The following is a 19705-nucleotide window of genomic DNA, read 5'->3' on the forward strand; positions in this document are numbered from 1 at the left end:
ATGTGTTCTACTGTATCACGTTGGATCTATACACTTATCGATTTCTTCGAATGGTGATCAGGAATTGAAATATACCAGTTGGATACCATCTGATGTCAGGTAAGGAATCTATGTTATCAGTGTTAGGATAATCAGACTAATTTTGATGAAGATATAAGCTGTTTTGTGAAATGTCCTCTATTGGTTTCACTGTAAAAATCCAAGAGGAAATGAACACGGCGATTATCCGTGCGCGGCTCGAATGGGCGTGCGTGTACGTATAATATTGATCATCTAGCGTTTATTTGAAAACGATTCATAAATAGGCCGACAAATATCAACATTCTGGAATATTCCAGTAAAAGACAATTATCATAGAATGGCCCAGAATGGACTGTTTTTTACCTCAAAACGGGTGCTTTTCAAAATGCTCTCAAACGGAAATGAAGCGATAAAAAACCAATCTGCCTTGACAGCACTGACTGGAAAAGGATTCTTTGATAAGCGACGGGCAGATTAGACACATAGCCATAATTTAAAACATAGATTAGGCGATATTAACGATAACATTGGCGCTGATGGTGGCATTCAAGCGCTAACTCTGGCGCCACCTCGTGGCACTGAAAGTGTTAAACAATACGTTTGTTTACCAATTGTTATTAGTGAGATTTTAGTTCATAATTTTGCGAATATCCGCCATTTTGAATTTGCGTCGCAATTTGGTTTGTAGTCATATGAGGAGAGGACATCCAGAGCTCTCAATGAGCGTTGAAATTTCAAAACTACATTACCTAGCCAATGCCAGCTTCCTGCAAGCAAATTACTTGTGTATGAACATTTTCAGGATTATCTACCACAAAACTGAACGTTATTGGCATATATTGGAGTGCAGTTATATTATCATACTGGTCATCGCGTCTCGCTCTTTGCCATTATGAGATAACTCTTATCTCCTAGCACCTACTGTGCTCATGAACAAACAACGCCGGACATGGTCACACTCTACCTTCCTCTTTTTTTGTTTCCAACATGGACGTTGCAGTGCACTCCGTGAACTAGTTGTTATGAAACGCAGGGAGAAATTACACAATGTTGGGTTTTCGCCGGAGGTTCACCAGCCCCTGGAATCTTCTCGGCACATCCTAACGGCGCATCGGACCTGTCCTGGGGTTCCCTCATCTCGTGACAGCGGATCGAGGGACGTCGCGTGACGGCTAGCAGTTGAGCTATGTCACGCACAGGTAGGGTCTGCGCTGCCAGGCATTAATGCTAGCATTTGTGATACTGCTCGTTGTCCCGTGAGACAGCCGAGTTGTGTATTGGCACGAAGGGCAGGATATTTGGGTAAACATGGTCGTCATGACTCTGAATTGGATGTTTTCCTGGCTATCCTGGAGCGCACGGCTAATGCTAAGATGCTGGGTCACTGTTCCTTTGTTCCTCACCGTGGGCTGTCACCACTCTTCCCTCCTCTTAACCGGTTCATTGCTGAAGGTCAATCGGTATCTAATGTGGGGGGTTTTGCTGAGGCTTATTTACCCCTTTTATGGGTGGATGGGCTGACAACAGGGCGCAAGGCAGGTGTGCCGTGGCTTGAGGGCCAGGTAGCATTGGTCCTTTGCCCTGGCATGGTTGAACGGTGTCCCACCCGGAAGCCGACGCCAGAGGGCGAGTCAGCCCGGCAGGTGGCTGTATGGGCTGATGAAATTTATACCGCCGCAGGACGGAATTTAGCAGCGACCAGTGTCATTGCTCAGTTGACTGCTTTTCTGTCTGTGCTGTGTTGTGCTGTGCTGTATTTATGTATTTATTGTGTCATGTTGTACTGTATTATGTATCCACCCTGGCCTGTACCGATCAAGAATGCCACCAACCTGGTTGTGTGGCAATAAAGGAAACTTGAACTTGAACTTGAACACAATGGTGTCAGGTAGTGGGGCCTTAGGGCCAGCCGACGTCGAAAACACAGCGCGTGTTTTTGGGGTTATAGAGCTTTTAACTCAGTTGCAAGCTATAACCGCAGGGAGGAGCAGGATGCTGTCAACTCTTATTCACAGGCATCTTTGGTTGGAGCAGTCTTCCTTTGAGGAGGAGAAAAGATTTCTTCTCCTCAGGGCTCCCCTCTCCGCAGAGGGACTCTTTGGTCTTTCCACAGGAGCGCGGGCGGTATTTGACCTAGGCCCCACACCCAGGGTACAAAATAGTTACACGCCCAGCGCCATTGGCTTGTAGATTTATTCTTTGGCAATTAGAATTTAAGGTCTGCCCGCCACCTGGCGGCTAACAAAATACACTGCATCTACCGCGGCCGGCAGGTAATGGGTCGTCTGTGCTCGGTGTCAATATGATGCGGCGGTGGTGAGTTGAAACTGTGTGTGTGTGTGTGTGTGTGTCACATGTCCGTTCTAATGTTTACAAACAATGAACCTTTAAATGTAAATGAGATGCGCTCTGCTCACGAGGTCAAGTTTGTAACATGAGACGCACATGAGGACTTACATCACCCGTTCTTTAGCCTACAAGAAAACCCTGCAATCGCGTTTTTGATTGTGCTCTGATATTTTACTATTTCGCATTTGATTTGACCAAATATGTGGAGGCATATTCCCTGCAACAGGTTCAAAGATAACTTCACATTTATTGGCAATTCGTTTCCTTATATCGCTTCCTCCAGGGTTCCAACTTGTCTTGACAAAATGCAACCCTGCTCAGCTACGGGGAATCAGCGCTCTCTCTCTAGACTAGAAATGTGCACTCAGTAGAGCACAGATATCCGCCAGGGCGGCAGCCACACATAATAATAATAATAATAATAGATTGGATTTGTAATGCACTTTTTGTTCACTGGGATCCCAAAGTGCTACACTACATGGTTAAAACAGTTACAAAAATAGAAATAAAATAGTTATTAGTAAAACAAATAAAATAAAATACAGAATAAAAATAAGATAAAAATAGAACATAGTTAATTAAAAACATAGTATAAACAGACAATTTAAAAACAAAAGCGCAATAAAATTAAAATAAAAAGCAAACAGTCAAAGGCCTTTTTGAACAGGTAGGTTTTCAGGCCTGCCTTCTCTCTCTATCTATCTATCTATCTATCTATCTATCTATCTATCTATCTATCTATCTATCTATCTATCTATCTATCTATCTATCTATCTATCTATCTATCTATCTATCTACCTCTCTCTCTCTCTGTTCAATGATTTAAAGTGGCCAAACGTTACAATATAAATACTAATTGGATTTTTGGCTGGTAAAAAATCTGCCCGGCTGGTAGTTTTTAAAATCTACCAGCCAAATGGCTGGTAAGTCAAAAAGTTAAGTTTGTTCCCTGCGCCACACCGCCTCGCACCACGCAGCCAGAGGTGAGGGCGTGGCCTCGCCAACGACTGTGGCGAGGCCCTCAACCAGCGGCCATGTTTCCCCCGCCTGAGGTACCCTGGACACAAAGAAAACAGGTGATTGCAAGGCCGACAGCCTTGGCGGCCGAGGGATCGGCTACATTAGATGAGCACGCCCTAAAAAAACGTTGCCGTCTAGCTGTGTCTAGCTCCCCCCCCCCCCAACACCAGCGGGATTCGGGCTCTGATTTGTTCCCTTTGGCTGCGGGCTGTGTGCCTTCAATGAGGCGCAAGCGGCCCCATGTTTCGCTTCTCATGGGGACAGGGGCTGACACCCAGTTGCTGGCTAGGCCTGGGTCTGTCCGTGAGAATGCTGTGCTGTCAAGCGGCTCCCACGCCACACGTTCTGCGTCTGTGTTTGGTGAGCCTGGTGTTGTGTCTGTCAAAGACAAAGGTTGTCAGCGGGGGAACTCGAGGCCCAGGGGGTCGCAGCGTGCCCTCACCAGGCCGGGTATCACGTTAGTGTCTCCCATGGCCGGAAGACCGGCGGTGGTCAGGCAGGCGTGCGTGATTTGGGTGGTAGTAATATCACTGCAGGGCTACGGTGTGTAGGAACCCACCCTATCGGGCAGTGTGGGGACCTCATGCCTTGCATGTCCAGCTGTAGAACGGTTCCTCAGCAATCCATGCCGGGGAGGTGTTCTGTGGGGGAGCTTTTGTCACCCAGTGTGATGTCAGCTTCCCCCGTATCAAACCGGCCCTTTCTGTCGGGGTCCCCCCTTGGGTGCGATTGCCTTGTTGGTAGTATCAGGGTGCGATATCCTGGCTCCACGAGACGCCCTGTTCGCGCGGTTGGCGGGTCCATGGTTGGCAACGCACAGCGGGTGGGACCGGGCCGCCTATCTACGGTTCCTGGTGGACCAGCGCCAAATGGCGGCAGGTGCGCTTTGGGATTATCATCACATATGGCTACAGCAGTGCCGTATGTCAAGGTAGATGGAGAGAACGCTGAGGCGGGGGCTTGTGTTTCAGTTTGCGCAACCCCACCCTCCGTTTTCAGGTTTGGTACAGACCCTGTTGTCAGGGTCAGCAGCAGTGACAGCTCTGGCCGACGAGATCCAATCTCTGTTAGCGAAGCAAGCCATCATCGTGGTCCCAAAGGAGGATGCGATGTGTGGCATTTACTCCCGGTATTTTCTGGTGCCCAAGAAATCGGGAGGTGTCAGACCTATTCTGGATCTGTCTGCGTTTAATCGGCTGATTGTGACGAGGCGGTTCAGGATGTTGACCGTCAAACACCTGATAAGCTCCGTCAGAGTGGGGGACTGGTTCACCTCCATAGACCTGAAGGATGCATACTTTCACATCCCGATCTTCCCTCCTCACAGGAAATTCCTTTGCTTCCTCTTTCAGGGTGTAGCGTACGAATACCAGAGGCTGCCGTTCGGCTATTCTCTGGCCCCTCGCACATTCACCAAGTGCGTAGAGACTGCGCTGGGGCCTCTACGTCGTCAGGGGATACGAGTTATTTTCTCTCTTGACGACATTCTGCTCCTCAGCCGGGGAGGTCGCCAGGTCTCATACCAGGCTGGTGGTGGAATTCCTCACCAGTCTGGGTTTTGCTGTGAACTGGAAGAAGAGTACTCCTCTTCCCAGTCAACAGGTGGAGTACTTGGGTTTGGTTCTAAGCTCAAGGCCCATGAGGGCAACCCTCTCAGAGCGACGGCGAGTGGATATTCTTGGCGTGCTCAGGGGGCTCCGTCCTGGCAGGACAGTTACGGCGCTGTCCGTGATGCGCCTGCTCGGTATGATGGCATCTGCTCACTCTGTGGTCCCTCTTGGCCTCCTCTTCATGAGGAGGATACAGAGGTGGTTATCAAGTATGAAAATAGACCTGGTGAGAGGCAAGTGGAAACGACTGAAGGTTCCCATGTCAATACTGGGGGATCTCGACAGCTGGGGGAGGACTGGTACCCTCACCAGCGGGATCTCCATGGGCTGCAGGCTGTCACACGTCACAGTCTTCACCGACGCCTCCCTCACGGGATGGGGGGGCGACGTGTCGGACCAACGCAGTAGGGGGCAGCTGGACGTGCCATGCTACCCGGTCTGCACTGCATATCAATGTGTTGGAATTGAAGGCGGTCCTTCTGGTCCTCAAGCGGTTCGGCCACCTGGTGGTGGGCGAGCACGTGTTGGTCAGGACGGACAACACGACGACAGCGTCGTATATCAACAGACAGGGTGGAGTACGCTCCGTCTGTCTGCACCGGGCGGCGGTCGAGCTCTGGCTATGGGCGCAGCCTGAGGGTGCTCCACATCCCTGGCAAGGAGAATGTGGGCGCGGATGTGATGTCGCGGGGCGGTCCTCATCCTGACGAGTGGGGACTACGTCCAGACATAGTCAGACAGGTCTGGGACCGGTTCGGGGAAGCCACAGTGGATCTGTTTGTGAGCAGACAGTCTCACCAGTGCTCCTTATGGTTCTTGGTCAGTCGGGGGGACAATCCTCCCCTGGGGGTGGATGCCTTCTCGATGTATCCATGGCCGCCCGGGATTCTGTACGCATTCCCCCCCATACACCTGATAGCTCAGCTGTTGGAGCGGATACGTCGGGAGCACAGGACCTTGATCCTGATCGCGCCGGACCGGGGCATGGCTGTATGGTTCCCGGTCCTGATCCAGCTCTTGGTAGCCCCGCCGTGACCTGTTCCTTGGTTACAGCGGGCCCTCTCTCAGGCACACGGATCTCTGTGTCTGTTCCCTGTTCTGGGACAGCCACTGAAGGTTTGGCTGCTGAGGGGGTGAGTCTGGAGGGGATGGGTCTTGACCCTTCTGTGGTCGGCACCATCCGAAACGCGCGTGCTCCCTCCATTATCGCGGTTTACGCGGGTAAGTGGCGTCCTTTTCAAGAGTGGTGTAAGGTGGGGGGCTGGGATCCGGTGTCCTGACCCCTGGACGCTGTTCTTTCCTTCCTTCAGTCTATCTTGAGTAGACTGTCGGCCTCGATGGTGAGGGCATACGCCGCAGCTATATCCTCTTGTCATGTGGGTTTTGAGGGCGGTACGTTGTTCAGCCACCCTCTTGTGAAACGTTTCCTGCTTGGCGCTCGGCGTCTCAAGCCGGTGGAACGTTCTCTGTCTCCGAGTTGGGACCTCCAATTGGTCCTGGGCCGGTTGTCGGAGGCCCCGTTTGAGCCTCTTGAGCAGGCGCCGTTGGAGCAGCTGTCTTTCAAGACTGCGTTCCTGCTGGCCATCACCTCCGCTAAGCGCGTGGGTGAGCTGTGTGCTCTCTCGGTGCGGCCTGAGTGCCTGTCTATTCGGGCAAATAGCGGTGCGACTCTGAGGCCTAATCCAGTCTTCGTGCCAAAGAATATCCGGAGCTCTTTTCGCTCCAGGGATATTGTGATTCAGGCATTTCATCCGCCTCCTCACGCTAGTGGGTTAGAGGCGAGCCTTCATCTGTCGCGTCCTGTCCGTGCATTGGGGGTTTACCTCAGTCGGACGCAGGATCTCAGGGCTGGCGATCAACTGTTTGTTTGTTACGGTGGCCCTCGCGCAGGTAAGGCACTGTCCAAGCAGTGCCTGTCACATTGATTGTGCGAGGGCATTGCCCTTTGCTACACGTTGGCTGGACAGGTCCCCCCTGGAGTGGCGGCCTCTGCCGCCTTGTTAGGGGGGGCCTCGTGGAGGACATCTGTGCTGCGGCCTCCTGGTCCTCCCCGGGTCCCTTCGTTAAGTTTGACCTCATGGACATGACTGGGGGTTCTGTCGCCCAGGCGGTTCTGAGGTCTGGGACCTCCCCTGTGTCCCGCCAGTTGGTGGGCTAGCAGGGGTGTGTGGGTGTGTGCCACGGGGTGCTGTCACACGTGGTCCCGCCTGTACTGTGCGTTTTCAGGGGTCTTTGGTTCCCCCTTTTTCCGCACTTTGGTGGAGTTGACTGCCTCCCCCCCTTCGTTAGGATGGGCGGGTGGACGGGACTCCCCTCCTCCATGGTAGTGGGGCTTACAGGCCCTCAGGGGGTACACTTGTCGGGTCACGCGTCTGCTCTGTCCCATATCTCATAATGGCAAAGAGTGAGACGCGATGACCAGTATGATAATATAACGAAAGGTTATCCTATAACCTAGTTATATGAATACTGGCAGAGCGTCTCGCTCTTAGCACCCTGGGGTCCCTTGGTTGGGTTTTCAGTGTTGGAAACTTTCCGAGGAAGGTAGAGTGTGACCATGTCCGGCGTCTTATAGCAGGCCGCGGGGGCGTGGCCTGGTCACATGCATGTGAGTGCAAATTGTTTGTTCACAAGTACAGTAGGTGCTAGGAGATAAGAGTTATCTCATAATGGCAAAGAGCAAGACGCTCTGCCAGTATTCATATAACTAGGTTATAGGATAACCTTTCGTTAGTGCGTCTACACTGTAAAAAAAAAATAGATTTTTCACAGGAAATTCACTGTATTATTTTAGATAACCTTTGTTTTTCTACTTTAAGTGTAAATACCATAAAAATACAGTAAATTACACTTTATCAAAATATTAACCATTAAATAAAGGTTGTAATCTGTAAATGTATTTGATTTGACTGTAATTTGACAGTAAGTATTTGGAAACCATTGATGCCAGACATTTACCGTTTCCTTGCAGCTTTTTTTCTTACAGTGTACCTTCTGTGAATGTTTAGCAACAATCCGCGTTGCAATCCGATTCAAAATGGCGGAGCCATATCCATTATAAGAATGGAACTGTACATACAGTAGATTTCATTCACGGTTCTTGCTACACGCCTGGTGATACTAAATCCAAATTGAACTCTGCCATTCGAACTAGTAGATTTGGCCCAATCCATAGATGTGCAACCTGGCTATAATAAGGTCATTTATAGGCCTGGCATTCTATATGTAAGGGATAATGTATAGCTACGAGGTCATTGTCGCAAAATAATTGACCGACACGGAGTTTAGAATACCGAGGCGCCTCGCCGAGGTGTTCTAAACATAGTGAAGGTCAATTATTTTGCGACAATGACCGAGTATAGCTATACATTATCCCGCTTATTACATGACTAACTTACTAACAATATACCTAATTAATTTTACACCATCGACAAGACGAGATCAAATGCAGACGCAGTTCTGTTCTGTCGCTCCGCGCTGTCATCGCGGCTCCGCTGTCATCGCCGGCAGCTTCGCCGGCAGGTGTGTCTGATTGCACTGATGCAGTGTGTGTCAGTGGGCTTGATTGCTCCAGCTGCGAACAGCGGTCATTATTGCTCAGCAACGGTCCGTTATCGAGTAATAACGGACCGCTGCTAGGGGCAACCGAGCGCGAATGTTAAAACGCCATGTAATAATCTATAATAATATTTCAAATTGCATGTGTCCGGATGGCAGAATTCAGTACTGTATCTACAAAACATAGTTTAATCATCTTCCCTTTATTCATTTGCTTAGATTTTCTGTACACGTGATCTCAAGAAGGTGCTGAACGAGCTCAGTGGCAGCTTTCATGTCTGGTCATTTTTAGCATGGTGTTATTCACTGTCAAAGATGCAAAGAAAAATCATAATTTATATTCTCCTTTGTCTCATCACAATTTACTCAAGCCTAGTAACAGACACAATATCTCTGACACTGGGAATACATTCCCTGAGATCCATAGATGTCCCTAGATACCAAAAACATGCTAATGGACCTTGTAGAAGTGGAGCAATCTTCCATTTACTTAGGTATGTATTTTTAGGCGAATTTTCAGAAAACAGGGCTAGGGCTTAACAGGTTAACTGTCAATATCTGTCAAACTATGAGCAAACCTGAATAAGGAAGAAGCAAATCGCTAACTTTTTCTTTGTGTCTGTCAAACTAAATGCACGTGTGCAAAACTGTTTCGAGTTTTGGGATATGTGTGAGATTATGTGCAAAATAAATCAGTGTTGTTTTTCAGCAAAGTGCCCCTTTTAGGGCTGTCCCCGACTAAGGATTTGGATGGTCGACTATGATAGGCCAAAATGTGCCGTTAGTCGACTATTGGTCGACAAAAAAATAAAAATAAATAAAAGGATAATATATTTAAACGTTTTTATTTTTTTATTTTATTTTTTATCATTCCATTTGGGCTGTGGGGGGTGCTTAATGTCTGAAGGAGTCGACTGAAGGCTTCTTGTCCTCTGCAAAAGCATGCAATTGGTCCACTGATGGATACATCTTGATATTTGTCTAGTCTAGTGTGTTCATTAGATGGGTGAAATCCTCTTTCAGTGCCTCTGTGGATGTTTTCGTAGGCAGTTAGCCTCTGGTATGCGTTCCATTAGCGTTAGCCACGCTTATAGGCCTATTTTCTTTTGGAAAGAATGATACAAAATTTTTTAATTTTTTTTTTGTATTCGACTAAGAGGTTGGCAGTCGACTACGGCTCCTTTCAACCGATTAGTTGACTAATCGACTAATAGGGGTCAGCCCTAGCCCCTTTAAGAGAGGAGTCAAAATCCAGAGAGGGAACGCAAGATCTAGGATGTACAGTTAGGCCTATGGGGAAACGCTTTAAGCATGGCTGTTCGGGGCCATGGGATGAGTCTAATTAATGTCAAGAGGACCGGGGAATGTAAACAAACGTGGGGCTGTTTGTACAGCTAAATCTATACTTTATAGTGTTGCTATCTGTCCATTCTCATTGTCAATTGAGTCCATAAACCGTCCCTTCAAAATGGCTTAAAGAAAAAAAAATCATCAATAGGTTCTCATTTTATAAGCATTATACGGGATTTGGGACTAGTATATTTTCTGGAAGGCTAGATATAGAGCTAATAGCTGCTAACATTATATCCAATGGCATTTCCGTTTTACAGATGCTACAGAAATAACTCAAACTGCATATGATCGGCACGCTCCCAAAGCATGTATGCATGAAAGGGGGGGGGGGGGGGGGGCGGGGGACGTCGTTTATTATTATTGATTACCAATAACAGTGTTCGTCTAACTAGCCACATAGGCCGATCGCCTGGATGGCTATCAAAACAATGCCCGATCGGGCTGTAATTTACGTGAAAAAGATCTTACCATGAGTCGGTTGGATCCCCCCGAGCATTTCCCCGTTATCGATCGCCATCTGGTAGATCGATATGTCCATTGGCTGATGATAAATCCCCTTATTGCATAGTGAAATCCGCAATTCAAAACGTATCCCGTGCAACAGACAATAGCTATCGCTTCAGATGAGTAGAAAACTACATTAGAGATCCAAAAAAAGAAAGACAACTTCTGCCATAGGGAACACTCTATTATCGCGATAGCGCCCCTAAGAGGATCTGGCCGGTATTGCATGTTGGCAAATTCAAAGAGTAGGGTAAATCTGCAGTGCCGCTCGGCGACCTTGAATAGGTTATTATATAAAAGCAATAAAAGCAATAACAACTTGCCACGGATATATCCGTGCTTCTGTCCATTAAGCATGGAATCGAAACACAGAGATCTCCGTGCTTGGGCGGGAATGCGTTAAGGGCGAACACAGAGGGCCATATCTGACAATGGTCTTTCTGTGTCTCACTGTGACACCATAAAACATGCCCATTCAGTGGGCCCAGAAGACCAGTGCCAGCTGGCTCTGATGTAGCACCCCCAGTAAGGGAGAGAGGAAACAACCTTTAACATTCTGCCTCACCCACTGTGAGAGACAGAGAGAGAGAGAGGGATGGATGGGAGAGTGAAAGAGTGAACTCTCAATGTATGGTCTCCCTGAAGGAGGGTGGTCTCACTTTAGAGTTTTAACTAGTGAGCTAATACGCCTAGCTACTGTACAAGAGTGATACTGAAATCAGTCCATTATTCGTGGTTAAATTAAAGTTGACACTGTGTACGTGCTCTCAGACTTAGGTCTTTTACAGGGTACAATAAGCTCTGTGAGGGTATCCCAGACCTGCACTACCCATACACCCCAGTAGGGGGCAGTCATGTTCAGTGAATGTTACTCTCACACAAACTACAGTATCTAACATATCAATAATGGATGAAACCCTGTTTGTTTTCTGTTTGTGGTGCTAGCTGTCTGTTGGTTTATTAGATTCAGTCTGAATGATCAGGCAAGTCTGTCTGTGGCGTTTATTCAAACTGACACAGCCAAACTGACTACTACATGAGAGAGAATAGTCCAGGTTGGATCTGTTGATAAAGCAAAGTAGAAAGATGTTGGGATAGCATGATACCATTCTCTCCGGGATCATCCACTAGCTCTTCTCGCTCTGCGATGGTCTTGGAGCGTTCTCTCCTGAGTGCTTTGATCTGAGGGAGAAAGGATAGGGCAAAAATCCAATCAAATAGGCCTGGTAAATTATTGATTGTTTAACTTAGGTAGAGCAACAGTACAGTACTTTACAACCATACAGTAATAACCACTAGGTATGCACAACCCAAAAATATTACTAATACAGATACCAGATCAATACTCAAGAGTCATTATCAGCCGATACTTTAAAATGTAGGACCCGAAATAAGTATCAGCAGTGGAAAAGTGGTATTGGTGCACTCCTAATAACCTCCGGATCATCATCATCATTATCACCACCATCATCATCACAATGATCATCAGCACCATCATCACCATCACCACCATAATCATTATCATCACCACCACCACCACCATCATCATCATCATCATCACCACCATCATCATCATCATCACCACCACCATCATCATCATCATCATCATCATCACCACCATCATCATCATCACCACCATCATAATCATCATCACCACCACCATCACCATCATCATCATCACCACCACCACCACCATCATCATCACCACCACCATCATCATGATCACCACCACCATCATCATCATCATCATCACCACCACCATCATCATCACCACCACCATCACTATCATCATCATCATCGCCACCACTGACCTCTCTCAGGAAGTCATCATCTCTGAGTCTTTCTCGGAGCAGCAGGATGTCAGTGTGTCGGCTCTGCTGTGATCCCCAGCGCAGGTTCTGTCTGACTGTCAGGCTGAGATTGTCTGTGTCGTGACAGAACCTCAGCAAACGGGAGCGGTCTGCCCACACCTGAGACAAACCCGCTGGAGGCGTGGCCAGGGGGTTGGGCGGACTGCAGCAGACCAGGTGACATTATTTTAGTTTACATCACATAGGAAAACAAGGAAACACACAGTGTCATAGATGCAAAGCAATCTGGCGGAGAGTGTCTTTGAGTCAGTGACTGAGTCAGTGACTGAATGAATGAGCGAATGAGTGAATCACTGACTGAATGAATGAGTGAATGAGTTAATCAGTGACTGACTGAATGAATGACTGAATAGCCGAATCAGTGACTGAATGAATGAGTGAATCAGTGATTGAATGAATGACTGAATGACCGAATCAGTGACTGAATGAATTAACGTGCTATATCCAACCAACTTACTGATTATCTCTTGCAGAATAACCTAATCAGGCTTCAGGACTGGTCACGCCAGCCCTCATAGCAGTCACAGAGGCTCTTCACTTAGCAAAAGCAAAGGGCCTCTCCTCTGTCCTGATTCTCCTGGACCTGTCGGCAGCCTTCGACACAGTCAACCATCAGATTCTCCTCGCATCCCTCGCAGGAATGGGAGTGGCAGGCTCTGCGCTGACATGGCTGACATCCTACCTCAACGACCGCTCCTACCAAGTATCATGGAGGGACCCTGTCGGCCCCCTACCCCCTTCAGATCGGTGTGCCCCAGGGCTCGGTCCTTGGACCCCTCCTCTTCTCCCTATACACCAAATCTCTGGGTAACATTATCACGTCTCCTGCCTTCTCCTATCATTGCTAATGTCTATAATACTCAACTCTTCCTCTCCTTTCCTCTCCTATCCATGTCTCTGAGCGAATCTCAGCCTGTCTGTCCGACATCTCCACCTGGATGACGACCAACAACCTCAAACTGAACCTAAGCAAACAGAATTGCTTCACCTGCCGGCCAAATCCTCCCTGCTGACCGACCTTTCCATCACAGTGGAAAATGTAGCTGTGGCCTCGTCCCCGACCGCCAAGAACCTTGGTGTAGTCCTTGGCGATCGGCTGAACCTCTCCACTCACATCGCTGCAACGACCAGAACCAGCAGATTCCTCCTGAGCAATGTCAGAAGCATCCATCCCTTCCTGACCAAAGAAGCCACTCAACTCCTTGTCCAATCAACAGTCATGTCTCGCCTCGACTACTGCAATGCACTGCTCGCTGGTTTTAAGAAAAACTAACCTTCTTACCGTCTTATACTATCATGCACTCTTCCTATACTAATATGTCTTTACTACTATGCACTCAACACTGCAGCACCCAAGTTTCAGCACTGTTTGATGAACATTGTTACTCAGCTGAAAGAGTTGTACCCTTCCTGCTGACTTGTCATACAGAACTTGTACGTCACTTTGGATAAAAACGTCAGCTAAATGACTAAATGTAAATGAGTGAATGAGTGAATCAGTGATTGAATGAATGACTGAATGACCGAATCAGTGACTGAATGAATGAGTGAATGAGTGAGTTAGTGACATTGCCGGTCATAGAGGCGCTTAAAAAAAAATAAAAAACGAAATAAAAAGACAATTAAATTCAAGGCTAATATTCTTACAATGTATGGATTTACAGTGTTTTCCTGATATGGAGGCATATGGATCTTTTCTTCAGGTCGATAAATAACAGACAAAACGAACAGGCGTTAAACATTTTATGATGTGAACTATGATCATTAAAGTATATTTACAACACTGAAGAATGGTAATTATCTGAGTCAATACAGTAAAGCAGTCTTGTTTCCCCCCTTCACATAAAAAGGAAAACCTCCAAACTATACTCAGTGTGAACAATGTTGTAGGTTACAGTAGGTCTCTGTGTGTGTTGTCCAAGTCTCTTTCTGAATTGCCATGCTATAATAGAGTTTTGCAATGCAGACCCCACGCTGGTCAAACTGAGATATGTTTAGGTTATTGCAAGGCCCGTTTATAACAGTTTGTTGGTTGGAAATCACATAGATCACATTATTATAAAAAAAAAAAAAAAAAAAAAAAAAAAAATGAAGATACAGTTCTAATATCTGTGTATATGTATTTATAGTAGTAGTGGTAGCAGCAGCAAAAGCAGCAGTAGTAGTAGTAGTAATAGTAGTAATAGTAGTAGTAGCAGCAGCAGCATCAGTAGTAGTAGTAGTAGTAGTAGTCGCAGCAGTAGTAGTAGTAGTAGTAGTAGTAGTAGCAGCAGTAGTAGCAGCAGCAGCAGTAGTAGCAGCAGCAGTAGTAGTAGCAGCAGCAGTAGTAGCAGCAGTAGTAGTAGTAGTAGCAGCAGCAGCAGCAGTAGTAGTAGTAGTAGTAGTAGTAGTAGTAGCAGCAGCAGCAGCAGCAGCAGCAGCAGCAGCAGTAGTAGTAGTAGTAGTAGCAGCAGCAGCAGCAGCAGCAGCAGCAGTAGTAGTAGCAGCAGCAGCAGCAGCAGCAGCAGCAGCAGCAGCAGCAGCAGCAGCAGTAGCAGCAGCAGCAGCAGCAGCAGCAGCAGCAGCAGCAGCAGTAGTAGTAGTAGTAGTAGTAGTAGTAGTAGTAGTAGTAGCAGCAGCAGCAGCAGCAGCAGCAGCAGTAGTAGTAGTAGTAGTAGTAGTAGTAGTAGTAGTAGTAGTAGCAGCAGCAGCAGCAGCAGCAGCAGCAGCAGCAGCAGCAGCAGTAGTAGTAGTAGTAGTAGTAGTAGTAGTAGTAGTAGTAGTAGCAGTAGTAGTAGTAGTAGTAGTAGTAGTAGTAGTAGTAGTAGTAGTAGTATTACTGGTTTTAAACTGTGTGGGTATCAAACAGGGAAGACTGTCAGGTTTTAAACTGTATAAACAGTCATTCAGAACTGCACTATTGCATTATTTTACTCCGTCTATTCTATTTTACTAACTATTTTATTGCACTGAACTATTTTGCTGTCTACTCTATGTTGCTCTTTTATTACTGTCTATTTAAAAATTGTCTATATTATGATGATCAAACCATAAACAACAAGGCCTATTGGAATGTTAGACCCTGCAATTCTTGTATGAAAGGTGCTATACAAATAAAGTGTATTATTATTACTGTGTGAGTAGCTCCAGTAGCTCTGCGTTGCCAGCTCTCTGTGCCAGCTGTAGTGGAGTGACCCCCTCCTCGTTGTGCAGTGTCACGGCCATCAGGCCACCAGGCTGACACAGCAGCAGCTCTGCCAGGCGACACAGACCCCAGCGCACTGCCAGGTGGAGGGGAGACTCTCTGGGACTGTACTCTGGGGGGGGGTGAAGGGTCAAAGAACAACATCAAAAGGAAGAGGAGGATGAGAATGGAAGACAGGAAGACATGGAGGGAGAGGAAGGTATTAAAGCATTACATCACGCGCAGGAGTGGGTTGTGAGAATTAGACCATGCCTAGGGGTGGTCGTTAGACCCCCCTAGGCATGGTATAATTATCACAACCCACGACTGCACGTGGTGTAATGGCTTTTATACAACTGGCGCATTCATCCAACCTTATTGCTATAAAATAAACACACATTAATTGAAGATTTATTGAAAAAACCATCTGCAGAAAAAGTTGTTCCCAAAAAGAAAAGAAAAAGAGAAGTTGCCTCTGTGTGGAAGCAGCTCGGAAGTGCATCCAACTGTTCTCACTAAGACATCCAACAAACTAACACATCCAACTGTCTCTCAACTAAGACATCCAACAAACTAACACATCCAACTGTCTTTCAACTAGACATCCAACAAACTAAGACATCCAACTGTCTTTCAACTAGACATCCAACAAACTAACACATCCAACTTTTCTTTTGTTTTGAACCTACTTTCTATAGAACTTCATTCTTAGATGCTTCTATATAAAGTAGGTAAAACAAATAAAAAAAAGGGGGGGGGGGGGAGTTTTCTTTGCCCTATAAGAGGTTTTTATTTTTTATTTTTTTTAAACCTACTTTCTATAGAAGCAGCTGGGAGGTGCGCTGTTTTAAGTGAGCGTGGATTATTGGATTGATTGATTGATTGCTAATTTTATTACTGTCTGCCTTGTTTCCAACTGGTTAAGTTTAGGCACTCTTTCGAAGTCGCTCTCTTTCGAAGTTGGTTAAGGTTAGAGTTTGGAATCAGGGCTGGTGGTCTATCGCCCTGCTCTAAAGACAAACTCTAACCTTAACTGTAACTGAGGGGTACAATTCCCTGACTGTATTGATAAGTATGGTATCATTAAACCACTACCGCTTTATGTACTTTAATTACTGGCCATACAGTACACGATATATGAATATGATGAACACTTCCCACAATGAAATCGGTTCCACACAAAGGTATAATCAAGTATTTAATGGAGCAAAGGGTACATAATATACTTTACATTATTCTTTGAATGCACTTGTAAGGCAAAGGAATGTGCGTAGGCAAATCAACAATGAATGTCCATTCTCTGGTTACGCAGGAGGTAATTATACAACCTGAATCTTAGGGAATTATATCTATGGTACACTAGTAATATAGCGGGAGATACTGGAAGGGGTTCCCCCTGGTTGTAAGCCAGCAGGGGTAGAAGATCTGTCGGTAGTAGAACGTCTGGTCAACGATGACTAAGGAGACTCCAGGTACAGGAGCCGGTGCAGTAGCCTCTTGATCCACAGACGAATACAGCTGTTCTCCGTAGACTGTAGCTCCACAGTGAAGAAAGCTAGTCGGCCTCAGGCTCTCTGAGGCGCCGACTCGACTTGACTCCTCGCGGGGTAAATCCAACACGTGCAGGCGTCGGCGATTATCCGCTCCATAAATCACAGGACCAAAGCAAATATATTCCAGCCGCAAAGGGCTATGTAGTCGTCGGGTAGATTAATCCAGTGTACATGTCCATACGGTTCTCGTCTAGGTCTCCTCGGGTGAAAGCGTCATGTGGTCAGCCCAGCCTGGATAAGAACTCTAGCTAATACGAGGAAGCGTTGGAGATGCTGGTCACTGTAGAACTTTAACCGCACGATACACTATACACAAATAGACTATTATTGACTTAATAGAAATATGTCGCACTCGACGGTATAGCGCCAAACTCTGACAATTCAGTTATTAATTCGCACGCGGTCTCAATGCTCTATTCTGGGGCCAAACAGGCCATACTTCACCGCACGTTGTATCATGGGTGAGGCTTCAACTTATTGGTAACTCACTAAAGGGCTAAGGGGCTTCTGTATTCACCTGCGCCGTATTTATACGCACGGTGAACAAACTAGTTCCAATCTCATTTCTGTCGCGTATCCCTGGGCAAGGCCGGGCATGTCCAGACACGTCTTGACGGTGACTTTGAACCTGACTCCGGAGGCCGGTCCCTGGCGCCGGTGGACCGCTGTCCAATAGGAGAATGAAATATTATGGTCTGGGCTAAAGGGATATTCCGTGTATATGTACAAGGAATATACAGGGGATATCAAACGATATACAAATACTATGCAATATATATCAATAAATAAATATATATATTCGGTTTAATCTGATCCTTTGTAACAGCCGCCCCCTAATTAGTCCCACCTAATTAGCTAAGCAGAGACAGATTAACCGCACTGTCCACTACTCAATGTCTGTTGTGAGGGGTCGGTCAGTTCACAAAGTCATGGGGTCATGGTCGTCATCGATAGTATCGGGGAGCCTTGGCAGTTCTATTAGCCTCGCCACGGGTCGGGTGTAGATCCGCCCTTGGACGAGCACTTCGGCTGCTCGGACCTTTCCGTCGGCACCGGTGATCACTTTGCTTACGCGGCCAGCCGGCCACATAGCTCGGGGTAGTGACTGATCGATAATCATGACGACTGTTCCTTCTGTCAAATTGTCTCTCTCTTTCACCCATTTCTGGCGGGTCTGTAGAGACGGTAGATAGTGGAGTAGGAAGCTGTTCCAAAACTTGTCAGCCAATACTTGACTGTACCTCCACATTCTTCGGCCGTTCGCTTCTTCAGGCCTGTACATTGTCTGTGGTAGCGCGGGGTCCAGCCGCCCCATCAAGAGTGTGTTGGGGGTGACTGGGTCGACATCTGCTACATCACTTGAGACGTAACCGAGGGGCTTTGAGTTCAATACTCCCTCGATCTCCGTGAGGACTGTCATTAGGACTTCTTCCGCCACGGTCTGGGCCCCAAGCACGGCGTACAGGGCTGTCTTTATTGAACGTACTTCTCGTTCCCAAGTTCCACCGAAGTGAGGTGCGTTCGGGGGATTAAACTGGAAGTCAATCTGGGATGGAGCGAGGTGGGTCTTAAGTTCTGGGCCCATAGCTTGGAAGCTCTCTCTCAGCTCTCTTTCTCCGCCTTTGAAGTTTGTCCCGTGATCAGACAATAATATAGACGGTTTACCTTTCCGCGATGTGAATCTTCGGAAGGCCATAAGGAATGAGTCTGTGCTCATGGTTGGAAGGAGTTCTATATGCATCGCTCGGGTGGTCATGCATTTGAATACAATACTCCACCGCTTCTCGGTTCCTCTTCCTTTCTTTATATACAGCGGGCCGGTGGAGTGAAAGGGCTTGTCGCCGAGTCGGAGGCGACAGGGAGGTAGGTCAGCCATCCGGGGTATGCTGGGCTGCGCTCGCCACTTACGACAGTCTAGACAGGTTCGCTGGAAGCGCCGCACTGCTTCTCTCCCTTGCAGTATCCAATAACGACGTCTGATCTCCGCGAAGACTCTCTCTGCCCCGGCGTGATGCACATCCTCGTCGTATTTCTTTATGATCAGCTCTGTGACCTTGTGTCGGCTGTTTAAGACTATCGGGTACTTGACGTCATCCGGTAAGTCTGGAGCTCTCCGCAGACGACCACCCACTCTGATGAGACCATGGGCGTCGCTCTCGGGGGCTAGGTGGAGCAGTCTGCTGTCTGATGGGACGGGCTTTGCTCCCTGTAGACAGTCTAGCTCATCGGGGAACGAGTCTCTCTGGGCTCGTTGTAGTAGAAGAAGTTCTGCTTCTTCGTAGTCAGCTGCTGTAATGTCAGTAGTGAGCTGAACCTCTGGGTGGTGCCACAGGAATGTCTTTAGCTGCGCACTCTCTAGGGTGAGGCAATCGTCTATGCCGGGGTCTGTGGAGACGAGTGTGTTCAATCCACAGAACATAGATTTCTTGTTTTCTGCCTCCTCTTTACTCGCTTCCCGTGGGGTGGGTGTAGGCCACTCTTCTTCCGGGAGCTTGAGGAACTCTGGCCCGTCACTGTATAGGTTGTGACGGGTGAGGTCATCCAGGGACATTCCCCGGGTGATGACGTCAGCTGGGTTGTGTTTTGTGTCCACATACCTCCAGCTTGCTACTTCTGTTAAATCTTGAATCTCTGTGACTCTGACTCCCACGAAGACCTTGTATCTGCACGAATCAGACCGGATCCATGTGAGTACTGTCGTGG

At 47.4% G+C, this 19705-nt stretch overlaps 1 protein-coding gene across 1 annotated transcript in view; it reads right to left on the reverse strand.

Annotated features, from left to right (window-relative positions):
• Positions 1-19705, reverse strand: part of LOC311222696 (rho guanine nucleotide exchange factor 28-like) — a gene marked incomplete at its 5' end in the record, with an annotated part of 166148 nt that overhangs the window by 98320 nt on the left and 48123 nt on the right. The window contains 3 exon segments of the mRNA XM_084307303.1: positions 11522-11597; positions 12227-12428; positions 15399-15582. Of these exon segments, the coding sequence (XP_084163429.1) occupies positions 11522-11597; positions 12227-12428; positions 15399-15582 (462 nt within the window).

The sequence above is a fragment of the Notolepis coatsorum genome, assembly GCF_963971535.1.
Source record: "Notolepis coatsorum genome assembly, chromosome: 1".
Classification (NCBI taxonomy): Eukaryota; Metazoa; Chordata; class Actinopteri; order Aulopiformes; family Paralepididae; genus Notolepis; species Notolepis coatsorum.